Here is a 13,854-nt window from a genome sequence, read left to right as displayed (position 1 = left end):
CCCCTCCGGCTGCCCGCCAGCCAGGAGGGCAGCGGCCGGGCGCCCGGCCCGCGCCCCGGCGCGGTGGGCTGGGCTGGGCTGAGCCGGCTGCTCCCGCCGGTCGCTTTCCCTTCCCTTTCCCGGGCCGGCCCCTCCCCCCGGCCCATTGATTTCCAGGCGGGAGGCGCACGCGGTGCCGCCGGGCTGTGCCGGGGCCGCCGCCGGGCCCGGCGCTGCCCCCCAGCCCCATTACCTGGCTCGGCCCCGCTTGACTCGGCGCTGCCGGGTCCCCCTCGCCGCAGCCCCCGCCTCAGCCCGGCCCGCTCCGCCTACTGTTACAGTCCGTCGGGGAACAATGACGTCCCTCCGCCGGCCTCTTGCATCCGGGGCCCGGCGCCGGCCGGGCAGGCGGGCGGGGGGAGGAGAGGAGGCGGCGGCGGCGGCGGGGGGAGCAGCGAGCGCCTCCGGGTCACACGGGGACCGGCACCGCCCCTGTGCCGCGGCCGGGAGCCGCTAGAGGGGGCTCGGCGACCCCCGGGCCGGGCGCGGGGCTCACGCGGGCTGCGGGCGGTGCCGGTCCCCGTGCGGAGGGGAGGGGACGCTCCGCTCCCCGCTGCAGACCTTCGGTACGAGCTCCTGCCCGCCCGTCCCCGCCTCTCGGGCCGAAGGTTCCCCTCTCGGCTTTGTCCCTCCAGTTCATGTTTTATCTCTCCGCGCCCAAAGAGCGGCCATAAACGCTGGCCCGGCCCCCGGAGCCGCCCCCGGCGGGCCGGGCGGGCCCCGCCGGCCGCAGCGGATGGGATCCCGGTGCCCGGCATGTGAGGGGCGGCAGGGCTGCGGCCATGCGGGCGCCGGTGCCCGCCATCGAGTTCCCTGAGGAGAGCCCGGAGCCGCGCTTTGACGGTAAGCGGGGCCGGCGGCAGCCCTGTGGGTGAGCGGGGAAATCGCCCCTTCCCCCGGCTGGCAGGGAGGGAAGGAGGGTAGAGCCGTCGCCTTCCTCTTCCGCCCTTCCCCAGCGCTCCGAGGCAGCGGCGGCCGCGGGGGTGATGCAAGAGCGGGCAGGCCCTCAGCAGCACCCTGCCCTGAGGCCGCCGTGCGAGCTCCCCCTGCCTCGGGCGCGGGCCGCCTCGGCCTCCCCGGGTAGCTGCTTAAAAAAATTAATTAGGGTCCTAGTTAGCCTCTTAAAGCTACTCGCTCAGTGGCAGCTCTGGTGCTGCCTCTGTGAGCCGAGGTTGTGATGAAGCTGTGTGGCTGTACGTTGTTTTCATGTGTAGGTAAACAGGTGTGTACTGAGACCAAAGTTCATTCGTCTGACTGTCCTCTTCCAGATTCAGATGTGCCGGCGGAGCTGCGAGTTGCAAATGGGTCGCAAAAATTTGTGAAGTTCACTTCGACCATCCAGAACCAGCTGCTGCTTGTGTCCCTGCTGGAGCATCTCTGCCACATGTACACGCACAACCCCGTTCACTCCAGGGGTTTGTTCCGAAGTTAGTAAGAGGAGCTCATTCCTGTCTCTCAAACTGCCTTACTGCAATGTGTACCAGACCCTCCTGTGTAGAGTTACAGTGTAATACCAGTACAAAGCTGTAGGTTTCATCCCACTGGAACAAGAATGATTCTGTGAAGAGAATGAGTACCTTGACTCAACTAAATTGGCAATGACAACTTGTCTTTTTTTTGAAAACAGTAACAGAATATTGCTGTAGATGTAAGGATCAGACAGTTCTGTTTCCGCTAGGTCGTGTGAGTTGCATCATGAGAAGGGCAGCAGGGTAAATTATATTACAGTTATGTGTGATCTGAAAATGCTGGTAGAAGAGGAATTTAGTAAAATATTTATCAAGAACTAGTTGCAGTACAGTCTTCACTAAATATTTCAAAATTACATTTTGTGAAAATCTGAACGAATACCTTTACAAGTTCTTTATTTTGCCATAAAGTCTCTTGATATCATTCAGGAAATTAGCATTTTTTAAAATATCTTTTTGGCATATGACTTACTGTGGTTATTTTGTTCATTTAGACGTATACTTAGTGCACTTAAGAAAGCATACCCAAGGGTTTTGTCCTTACTTTACATGACTATAGAAAATCTAATGTGTTTTTCATAGCTAAAATTTATGCCGTTTATAACATCACAGTTGCACCCATCTCCAGCATTTATGAGGGTTTGTTTGCCACAGTTGTTTTACTCCATAGGAAGAAGATGAAGTGGTGGAAGGGAGTGACTTCATTCTCTTATTATGAATATGTGCACAAGTGTGTGGCTTTGGATGGAAATTAAAAAATCTTGACATTTCCACTTTTGGTTATAAATGCATCCTCATAATTGTGAACCTGCTTTGAGTTTTTCTTTTCACTGATCAAAATAAGTCCAAAAGTAAAATGTAAGTGAACGGGTGGATGTTTGTTTCACTCGTCTGCTGAGGTGAGGAGGAAGAGGAGATGCAGTTGTGACCCTGGAAGGCATGGCAAATAACTGTATTTTGTGAAGGGATTCCCACTGGGCAGATCTAGTTTGGATTAAATTGCTAAGAGTACAGGAGCAGCATTAGAGGGATTGTTCAGTTTTTCAGTCACGTTATCTTTCAAATAAGATTTCTTGTTTAAAAACTTTATGTGGTCTTATTGGATGGCTTTGTTTAATATTTTTCTGACCTTTTTCTGTTCCTTTGTGCAGTTCTTCGTCAGACTTTCACAAGAACAGGGTTACTCTCCCCTTTTGTCTTTTGTGATGAATTTAGTACTATAAGACTGCAGCACAACAGAGCCATTACTGAACTGATGAAAGCAGCTAATCAACAAGTGCTTAATGGGGTAAGCTTTGTTACATGTCTTTGGCAGCCTCTGCAGTAAGGAGCTTTTGTTTAGGGATTCTTTTAATATTGGATTGGGTCTTTTTAATAGTTATACAAAATAACTCCTTAGCTCTTTGGGATGGCATGCTCTGGTTCTATAGGTGCAAACCAGTTTTTGAAGCCATCAATATTTTGTACCTTATTAAATAGTAATAATAAAGTAAGCTAAAATTTTTCTAAACAAAGGCAAGGTGTTGTAAATATTTTTTGACAGACATCCATTTTTAATTAAACTGTTGGTTATGCTAACACTCTCATATTTGTATTAATGGAAGATGTAGTTTGTGTGCTTGTACTTCAGGCTGAATCAGACCTGTCTGCTTATCTCGCTGCTTGAACTAAGCTAGTTAATTTTGTTTTAAGCACATTTTAGAGCCCTCATTTTATCCTGTTTGCCAGCAGAACTCTAAAAGGGCAGTAATCTCTCCAGCAGAGAGGTGTTAACAGATTACCAGGGGGATAATAATACTGCAATTTGGTGAAGCTCTCAGCAGCATGTGAATGGCTGTCAGTAACCTCAGTTTCTTCCAAGGAGGTTGCAGTTTCTTTGTTGATGAAGCTGTCCATGCCACTGGCACAGCAGACATGTTATTCTTTTTATGTGGCATGTTTTTATGTTGGATTTTGTTGTTTCATAGGAACTTGAAAACGGAGAGTCTTTTGCAATTGGGTATGTATTCAAAGCACGTAGAAATACTAAATTAACTCCTTCCCCAAAGTTCTGTGCTCCACTCTGAATTATTAATACTGCATTCCATATTTTGGCTCTGAAACAGAAAAAAATATAAAGGTTTCTCCAAATTCTCAAAATGATGTGGTGATAATTTGTTCTTCAGTACAATTCTTGCAGTCAGTACCATTGTTTAGGAAAACAAGATTTATCCGGCATCAATGTAAAAGAAACAATTTGAACACTTCTGTTAAAACAGAATGTGGATTTGTAGCACGTGTGCATGCTCTTCAGTCTGCTGGTTTTCAGTATTCACTGAAACTCAGGCTGGTGCAGTATGGTAATGTCAAAGTACTTTCTCCTTTTCATAACATGAATAATATTTTTAGAATCTGTACAGCTGTATCTTACTTGTAAGTTGTAATTTAGTTTAATGCAGCCTAAATTTTCTCGATTAGGGAAAAAGAAGTTCTCTTTGAAGCACAGACTTCACGATACTTGAATGAATTTGAGGAGGTTGCAAGGCTAGGAAGTGGAGGATATGGCAAAGTATACAAGGTATTCTTTACCTCCCATGTAAAACTACTCTGCTTATATCTAGTTTTTTGTTGGAACTTGGAGTTACTGTTTTAGTTGTACTGCCAAATGTTTTTTGATTAGAAGAGGTGCAAATCTGTACCTTAGAAGAAAGTTGGCGTTTCATTTCAAAAACTGCTCACTTGCAATTCATTTTGTTTGTCAGAAGCAGGATATATCAGATGTTTTACTTTGTGCATTTTGTCCCTTTTAAAGTGAATGAAAACTCCTTATTTGACATGTGAATTATTATGATATATTGACTCCACGCAGCATCAGAAGTGATTGGTCTGCACTCCCCAATGCTTTAGTTGTGACTGCTTTTAAAAAATTAGCCTCAGTATGAGCATAAACTGTCCAAGCCAATGTGGAATTGTGTTAAGTACTTGTAGTGTATGGCCAGCCCAAGGTTCCCCACAAGGTATGTGCCATGTGGAAATGACAAATGTGGTCTCACATATTTATTAGAGACCTGTTAAGCAGTTATCAGGACCTATCAGTATCCCTGTATGACAGCAGGGGCCTAATCCCAATTTCATTCCCTGATACAGGTGATATTCCATAGGAATGGGGTGCAGAAATAAAATTTTAGAAAATAGTGGGTTCAAAAGGATTTAATTTATCTAAGCACATTAACATCTAATTTTATCCTATTGCAATTGTTTTCAGGTCAGAAACAAGTTAGATGGTCAGTTCTATGCTATTAAAAAAATTAAAATTAAGAAGGCTACAAGAAGAGATTGCATGAAGGTATTGTCTTCCTGTGTTTTGTTCCTGTTTTAACTCCTCTGTAGCTTATTCTGTTCTAATTTAGTAATGTAGCTAATATAAGTTTTTATGCATTCTGAATTTCTAAGGGTTTGAGCCTATCAGTACCTAGTAGAAAAAAGTAAATGAGGTGCATTGAAGTCCATTAAAAGAACTATATTTGTTGAATTTGGTCATCTCTACAATGATGACTCAATTTGTGTTAAAGCTTTCAATTTTTTTCTGTTACTGTAACAATTTAATCTGTTCTTTCTCTCTAAGAAATTTACTTTTTGTTACCTTGTATGTTTACTAAGCACACAGAATAAAGGAGTGTAACACTGTGGGATTTTTGGTCTTTCTAGGTGCTCCGAGAAGTCAAAGTGCTGGCTGGGCTGCAGCATCCCAATATTGTAGGCTATCACACTGCTTGGATGGAACAAGTTCAAACAATGCATCCAAAAGGAAAGTACAGCTCGTTGTGTAATTCTTGCTTGCATCTCACAACCTCTGTACTGTTATTTTCAGGAGTCTATTACTTCTCTGATAAAATTACTATTTTTTTCCCCCTCCTTAAAAGAGCTAAAAGAAAGGGAAATTACAGGTGATCACCAGGTCCTTCTGTGCATTCAATCCCTCCTTACCAAATAATTTATCTGTTACTTAGTGATTAACTTGGAACTGTGGAAATAGCAGCTTTATTTGTGGTAATATATGAGGAGAAATTTAAAGTTGTGTGAAGGTCAGTGAAATGCAGTGAAAATCTTTTAATGCAAGAAGTGGTGAGTTGATAAGGGGAAGAAAGAATGCTGAGGAATGAGCTGCCCCAGATATTGGGGGCAAAGTGATGAATAGGGCAAAAACCCCACAAAGTTGCAACTATGTTTTGAAGTCTCAGAAATGTAGCAACACTAGAATAAACATCCCAGTATGCTTCTCTTCAGATCTGGAAAAGATCTAGGAAAAACTGAAAGAACCTGGAAATGCATACTTTTAATGATAACCTCCCCACACCAAAAACTCTTTCTTTTGCTTTCCAAGTTACTTTTTAAATTTGATGAATTGTGTTTCATAGTCCTGCATTGACAAAGCAATTGGATTTTTTTGTGTATCAGTACTGTCTGTAACTCTTGAGAATTTATCTACTTCTGTGTTCATTTTACACCTTCTCAGTTTTTCTCTTCAGGTTCTTTGTTCTCAGCTCTTTGCACACTCTGTCCTTTGGTCCCTTTGTAACCTAATCCATTGGTCCCTTTCTAGTCCTTTCCTGGAATGCCTTTAGCAATTAAATCTTTTGATCCTCTCTTAGTGGGAGGTTTGGTTATGCTCTGTATAACTTTATTGCTTTCCAAGTCACTGACTTGTTGCCCAGCCAGCCATAAGCACTAAAGAAAATGCATAAGTGCAGAGAAAGTTGAAGTAGAGTAAAATAGGCAAAACTTTTTAACCAGTGATCCAGAGAATCTCAAGGGAAGCAGTTGTTTAATGCTGGGGGTCCTTCATAAGTATTTAATGGTGGTAATGGAAGTACATAATGAAATCTATAGGTAGCTTCTGTGGTACTTAATGGTTTCCCTTGTCTTACAAGACTGACGTTTTATATTTGCTTCTGTGTGCTGAAACAGTTTTTTCATGTAATAATGCAATTTTAATGACAATTATTTCCAAGATACCAAGTGTCTTCAAAACAGCAGCAGTGTGATGTGAAGGGTGATGCCTTGTGGAGCTGCTTCTTTAACTGTGTGTTATTCTATACATTGTAAACCCTTACTTTGAACAGGCTGACTTCTGAAAGATGAAGTCTAAGTAGATATCTATGAAAGCCCAGTACAGCCCTTTTATTGACACTGTACAAAGTATATTTTCTTTTCATTTAAAGATAAATGAAATACACATTAGGGTGGCTTCTTAGTAGACTTAATAAGCCCCTTTTGGCAGCAGCAGAAATAGAGGTAATCTAGAACTATCCACAGGTAACAAATTAAGTGAGGTGCTCCAGCTTAAATGGTAATTTTTAGTAAATATGTGGGTGTAAATATGTGTATTTTAGTAAATATACATTCTTTGTTTTATGAAATACCATATTTCTTTGCATCCAACAGGTAAAACAGTAATGGAGTTGCAGCCACTAGTTTTGGAGCAAAAGAATAGCAAGTGAGTATTACTAATCTCAGTGGTAACATATTCAACTTCAGCTGTGCATCTGAGACATTGCTGTCTGAGACAGCTCTCCAAAATACCTGCTGGTAGAAAGTATTAAATCAGCTGGAGCCTGCACTGACAGTTATGTAATCCTGGAGTTTTATGTGAGGAAGCAGCTGAACCCTTACTTGGGAGTGCTGTTTGCAATCTGGGAAAAAAATTCAGTATGGTTTATTACAAATAGATGGTATGAAACTGTGTACTTATTTGGATTTCTCTACCTTTGTTATTTTCAGTGATCACTGTCACATCCAGAGTGTGGAAAGTGGTAGTTCAATTATCTTTGCTGACCTTACCTCACAAGAAAAGAAGTCCTGTGACAGTACCAGTCCTAAAAATGTGCATAGAGAATCAGTGCAGAATATGGATGTAAGGAATGACTTTACAAACAGCAATAGCAAAGAGTGTGTGAAACCAAATAAAGGTGAATTATCCACAGAACTACAAGGAGGCTTTGTAAATAATGGTAACAGTTTATCAACTGATGTGGACAATCATTCAACACGGGGACCTCATTCCAGTCTGGATCAAGATGCTAGCACTGAAGGCGAGTCCTCTGAAAGCAAGTCCTGCTCTGAAGGATGCTCCAAAAATGAGGTAGCACTCTGTGGAGAGTTTGAGGTAAATACAGTTCTCTTTAAGTATCCTTATCTGCTGTCTGATTTTAGGATGTTTTTAAAGTAGTTCAATAAACAGTGAAAATGAATGATTGATAACAATAAATTTAGAAGAATGGAATGACTGCAAGTAGGCCAAGAGTTCAGACAAATTTTCTTAGGTGGGTAACATCATCACAAGGAAGCTGACCAGAGGAGCTGGCAGAGCTCAGCATCTGTGAGGAACTTTCCATGTGTTAGGCCTCTTGAGTCCTTTCAAAGTACCTGCATGAATAAAAAGTGCTACTGCTGCATTAAATAGCCTCCTCAAAATTGAACATTTTTAGTTTTCACTAATGAAAGGTAAAACAGCTGTTAATGATGAAAGTGTTCTGGTATGTCATGTGGTGCCCATGCAGTGTAGGAGTACATGGGAAGGAGATAAAAGCAGATTTGGGCAGGGAATCACTTGTGCTTCTAAAACCTTCTTGTCATTTATACCATACCACTGATATGTTTTGTATAACACAGCCAGCTCTGGAATGCTTCAAGCTTTTGCTATCATTTGGAATTCCCTCTTGCAAGAAACCCAGTTTTAAAGGTGTCTGCTTGAGTTGTCCAGGTTATCAGATGAACTGGTCCGTTACCAGAAACTGAGCTACATATTTATGGTAATAAATCAAACAGTTGGACTCAAAGGCCTTTTCCTAAACAATTATGTGATTCCATAAAATCCTGTATCAATAAGTTCATTTTTTTTTCTGCTATTTTATATTGATTAAGCTGGAATAAACCTCTGTTTAGTATTTCTAGAAGGTTTCAAACTCTAATTTGAATATCAAAGATACATCTGGCAGTTTTGTTAGCATTTATCATTTAACGATTGTTAAAATTTGAGAAACAAGCAAAAAACTCCCCGAAACTAGATGGCATTGTTGCATCTGCTTTTTGAGTGCAGTAGATTACTAATACTATACTTGATGTACTTTTGGTTTTTGTTTAATAAACTTTGGGTTTATTTGCTTTAAAGAAAATAAGTAAGGAAATTCATGTTCATGTTACAATGGCAAAATTATTTTTCTGTTAGGTGGAGTATCACTTGATGCTTCATATACAAATGCAGTTGTGTGAAATATCCTTGTGGGACTGGATTGCTGACCGTAATAAAAGATGTAACAAGAGATCAGAGGACCCTTCTAGTAAGATTCATCACTGTCTTATTCATTGTAAAGCAAATAATAAATTTTTTTTGTAATTTGAAGTGCAGTTATCTAATTTTATTTTACTTCAGCAGCTTATAATACAGATCTTTATTAAATTCTTTATTCGCTTAATCAAATAGCAGCTTGTATTGAATTTGTGCATGATAGATGCTGGTATAAAGAATTGAAATTCCTGAGTTTTAGACAGCTCTTCAAAAAAGAATGACTGAATGCCTGAGGCGTAGTTGTTACCAGGGGAGATCAGTGTCTGGGCAATACTCCTTATTTGGAACAGAGTTTTTTATTGACAGAATCTGCTGCTTCTCAGAAAGCTGGTTAAAGGCTAATTTATCTGCTGCAGAAAATACAATCATATCATTTGATCCAGACAGGTTAATTTGTAATAGGTTGAAGAATGTAACATTGACTTTTCTGAGTGACCAGGGGGTTCTCATGCCCTCCTACCAAGCAGTCATCAGTAACTGTTGACATTTGGGAGAACAAATCCAATGCTCTTAAAGCAGTAGAATTTGTTCCATTCTCTGGGGTGGTTGTATAAAAGCACATCATGTTGTAAACATGTGTATGCACATCAGGTTGTAAAACAAAATGTGTGATTAATGTTTTATCTTGGTTTTAATCACTATTAGGTAAATCTGTTTTCATCATTCATGGACACAGGTTTACCAGCAAACTGTCAGCTGACTTCCACTAATCTCTCCTGTAATCATATTTTAGCTTTCATAAGCTAAATAATGATGTTCCTGGTCAGGAAATGACAGAACTATGATGGCATTTGAGCTTGCAAAATGCTGTTTTCACACCTTTTCATGGAAAAGATGAATATTATCATAGATTAGACATGAAGAGATAGAAATCCAAATGTGAGTAAATGGTGAGTGTTCAAAAAGATATGTTAAATATGGTTCATTAGAACAGGGAGACAATGTAGTTTAATAAAATAACAATGTGGAAAATGGTCAAAATAAGGAGGTGCTAAGTTTATTTAGGACAGCTACAGCCAGAGGAGATTGAGGAATTTCAGAGGGTAGCACAGCAGCAGAAGATTAGGAATGAAACAAGAAGTGTGCAAAGCAATATAGACAGCATGTCACTACATAAATGATTATGATTTTATCTGGAACTGTATTTTTCATGCTAGGTCAGGACTTACATGAAAGTAAAGAGTTTGTTAAATTCATAATCAAATAACTGTCTGTTGGGGTTTGGAAGAACCTTTTCAGAAGGATATATGTTCATGTTCCCTGAACTTTCCTTTTTGGAATTTTGATGTTAGTGACTTTTGGCTGATTCAGAAATATCTTGAGAGAAGCATGGCAAAAATCCATATTTAAAATATGCTCATTCTGTTAAAAATGTATTCCACAGCATAAATAAACATAATTCAACAAGACATACCACCATAATTTTACATAACTCAGTAAAACTAGCTGAAATAATTTGTTTTAAGGTCCATACCACCTCGTGGATGTTCGCTGGACAATGAAGATTTTCCAGGAGGTAGTAGAAGGAGTTTGCTATATCCACAGCATGGGAGTGATGCATCGAGACATTAAAGTAAGTTCATCAAATTATTACTTGAGGTTGAAGAAAACAAAGACAATTTACATTATGGGAGAATGAAAGCCACTTCATACTTGCATTAGAGATGACCTGGGCTCTTAAGAATTTAGTTGTTACATATGAGAAAATACATAATCTCCTCTATAGCAGTGCCATACTTTCTTTACTATCAGCATAGTAAATAGCATCCACTGACTTACAAGTGGATTTTCAGCTCTGGAGGTGTTTTCTCCTTTGAAGCCATTTTCCTGTCAGAAACAGGCATGGTCAGATTGCTTTTCTTTTGTCTGTCTTTAACCAGGGTAGGGACTTAATTACAAAAAAAAATTATTTTAGGTAATTATGAAAATAGGCAAAGCCCCTTGACTACATCTCCCTTTGCTAACTGCATACAGTTAGCTGTTGAAAATATGTTCCAGTTGTTTGCTTACTGATAGACCTGAAAAGCAAGGAAGTGAATGTGTGTTTTCCTACTTTGCTTCCTACTCAGGTTTTCTGCATCTGATACAGCAGCTGTAGGAAGAAATCATGATTATTAAAACTTCACATATGGAAGCTTGGAACTACTTGAAATCACTCAGTCTTCACTCTGGATTAATTTTCATTTTTCTGTCAACTGTTCCAGGATGAACAGTTTTTCATTTTGCCTACCCATTTAGCATCATCATGACCTTATTGTCCAGAGTCTGGTAGTTATATAAAGAATTCCACAGTTCCTTACAGTTACTGCAGACCTGGTTTTGAGCCAGTTCTCACGGGTTTCCCCATATAGTGTTCTAATGGTGATTTTACAGATACCTAGCAGAGACTGTAATTTCTGAGATAATATTCTGAGAAAGTCTTTCAGTGTGTAAATTTCTGAGAACAGAAGTCCAGTGGGTGGGTGTCCTAGATATGTTTTTACTTCAGTGGATATGAGAAGCCTGCATCTTTTAAGTTAGATCTGCACTGGATAAAGGAAAAGAATGGAGATTGCCCATCTCTTGTTAAAATATTCACATCTCCTTTATACACTAATAAAAGACCAACTATTTCTCTTGTGCCCCCTGAGCAAGTTGGGGGATTTTTCTAGGTACATAATGCTTGCATTTCTCCTCCTTAGTGGTCCTAAAACCAAAATATATGGATGAAAACTGTTTCAGTTTTCTGAGTCAGAGCTCTCAAGTCTGTCATCATTTGGCTTTTTTCTCATAGCAGCTTCCCATAACCAAGTAACATATTGCAGCTGCTTATCATACAGAAAAGTGTTTTGGTTTGTATTATGTCTAGCCCAATGATATTTAGTCATCCTTCCTGCTACAGCAGTTGGTCAAATTTACTGTCCACTCTTGCCTGTTCCTGCTTATGTTCTGCAAATTTCCCAGTTTCTGTTGGGGAAAAAAAAGTACTTAATGTTTTCACTAAATCTTGGGTTTTTTCTGTTTTGCTTTTCTTCCTTTTTTTCTAGATCCTTGTTCTAGGTGTGCAGTCTTTTGGCCCAAATGGTGTTGCTAACACGATTTGGTATCAGCAATGACTATTTTTTCTCTCCCCCTACTAAAAAATGTTGAATAATCATACCTGTGAAACACTGGATTTTACAGACTTTGAAACCACTGAAATGCTGTAATTCTTTATATAGACATATTTCTAAATTGTGTTCTGTCTTCATTTACAGCCTAGAAATATCTTCCTACATGGATCAGATCATCAGGTAAAAATAGGTGACTTTGGATTAGCCTGCAAAGACCTTCTTTGGGATGATGCAGATCAGTGGTTTCAGACAGAACGGATAAATGGTAAGAGAAGTGTAATGGCTTTCAGTGTTTAAGTTTCTATGGTATTAAAATCATTAAACTGTTACTTGCAAGGGTAACAACACTTGCTAAATCTCCTTTGCCTTTCAAAGGACTGACACATACTTCAGGAGTGGGAACCTGCCTCTATGCCTCACCAGAACAACTGCAGGGATCTCACTATGATTTCAAGGTAGAGAACTCTGGTTTGTTTCTTCTTTTCTCTATTAACATGCTAGATAATAGAAATAAGTTAAGCCTTTCAATTGGCAAATACATAAACAATCCTACTGTCACTCCTGGTGTTTTTGTTGAAACATGGATTTCAACTTTGCCTTCTCATTTGCTGTTAAAGCAAAACTTTTTTTAATATCTTGAAAATGTATATCGATTTGATATACATTTTTTGTATATCAAATTTGTGTTTAGTAGTGTCATGATGCTCTTCAAATCATCGTGACACTTCACTGTTGTGAAACTTTTTCATATAATGATTTTATAAGAAAAAGAAGCCCACTAAGTTAAAACAGTAGTTATCCCAGAACTTTCTCTTCACCCCATTAACAGTCAGACATGTACAGCATGGGTGTTATCCTGCTAGAACTCTTCCAACCATTTGGAACAGAAATGGAGAGAACAGAAGTTCTTACACATTTAAGGACTGGCCAAATTCCTCACACTTTCTACAAGAAATGGCCTATTCAGGCCAAGTATGTGAAACTCCTCACCAGTCCCAGAGCTCCGGAACGCCCAACAGCGGCTCAGCTGCGGGACAGTGAACTCTTCCACACCACAGACCAGGTAACTTGTGCCAGCAACCCCAACCCTTACAGCCTAAAGAAACACAAAAACAAAATGCCCTTTGTATCCCTGCCTGCATTACATGTGTTTGGCTTTGAACTTAATCACACGTTCCTCTTTAAACTCTTTTTCTGGTTACAGTGTTTAGGCCACTGTATTATTTCTGGTGTCTTTGCAATGAGATAGCTGGTCATTAACTTTAGGCAATTTTCTGATGACTGTACAGTTGAGAGGCATTTTTATAGGTCAGAAAAGCTTTCAAAGCTTTTCATCACATCTGCAGATTCTTCTAATAATTTTTCCTTTCCATGCTCCACTGCTGTGTGGATTTAAGTTATAGTAACAAGAATGTAGAGTAGCTGAGTGCTGCTGCACTGTGGCTGTAGTGGATTGCAAACACAATTCAAGTGGGTCAATAAGGCTTTTATCCTTGCTTAGCTGTAAATGAAGTAAACCGACTCTCATTTTCAGGTTATCTCTAACCTCCAACAGAAGGTGAGACAGCAAGAAGAAGAAATACAGAAACTGAGGGAGACAATAAGACAGCTTTCTGAAGAGCAAGATGAACAAACAAGACAAGGCTCTCCTGTTTAAGTGCAGGAAGAACTATGCTTGACTGTGTGTTAAGTTATATAAAATGTTTCTTTTTTTATATAAAATACTTCAATGCATTTTCATTTGGCTGTCTGTTCTTAAAAGGTATCGCTTGATTGTGTGTTAAGTTATAAAAAATGTTTCTTTTTTTTTTTTACATAAAATACTTCAATGCATTTTCATTTGGCTGTCTGTTCTTAAAAGGTATTTATCCTTTTGCCTTGACCAAAGGCTCCTGAGAAAAAAAATCATGTTGCAGTGGAAAAACTA

The 13,854-nt window shown here is 40.0% G+C and overlaps 2 protein-coding genes across 2 annotated transcripts in view; one reads left to right on the top strand and one right to left on the bottom strand.

Moving 5' to 3' along the window:
• The window catches only part of USP42 (ubiquitin specific peptidase 42), a 19,558-nt gene extending 19,198 nt beyond the window's left edge, over window positions 1-360 (bottom strand). The window contains exon 1 of the mRNA XM_039731674.1: window positions 233-360. The gene's annotated coding sequence lies outside the window, so the exon portion shown is untranslated. The remainder of the gene's footprint in view (window positions 1-232) is intronic.
• Window positions 361-413: 53 nt separating this feature from the next.
• On the top strand, window positions 414-13,667 carry EIF2AK1 (eukaryotic translation initiation factor 2 alpha kinase 1). Its single transcript, XM_039731677.1, has 15 exons — window positions 414-882; window positions 1,308-1,466; window positions 2,660-2,796; window positions 3,476-3,507; window positions 3,966-4,065; window positions 4,753-4,833; window positions 5,196-5,295; window positions 6,933-6,984; window positions 7,269-7,653; window positions 8,716-8,827; window positions 10,302-10,408; window positions 12,072-12,192; window positions 12,303-12,382; window positions 12,757-12,990; window positions 13,462-13,667. The coding sequence occupies exons 1-15, from the start codon at window positions 822-824 to the stop codon at window positions 13,582-13,584; spliced, it is 1,884 nt and encodes a 627-aa protein (XP_039587611.1). The 5' UTR covers window positions 414-821; the 3' UTR covers window positions 13,585-13,667.
• Window positions 13,668-13,854: the final 187 nt, after the last annotated feature.

This window comes from Passer montanus, unplaced genomic scaffold, assembly GCF_014805655.1.
Source record: "Passer montanus isolate IOZ18808 unplaced genomic scaffold, ASM1480565v1 scaffold8, whole genome shotgun sequence".
In the NCBI taxonomy this organism is placed as follows: Eukaryota; Metazoa; Chordata; class Aves; order Passeriformes; family Passeridae; genus Passer; species Passer montanus.
Note: the sequence above shows the minus strand (reverse complement) of the source record. Positions and strands in the feature narration are given on the sequence as shown.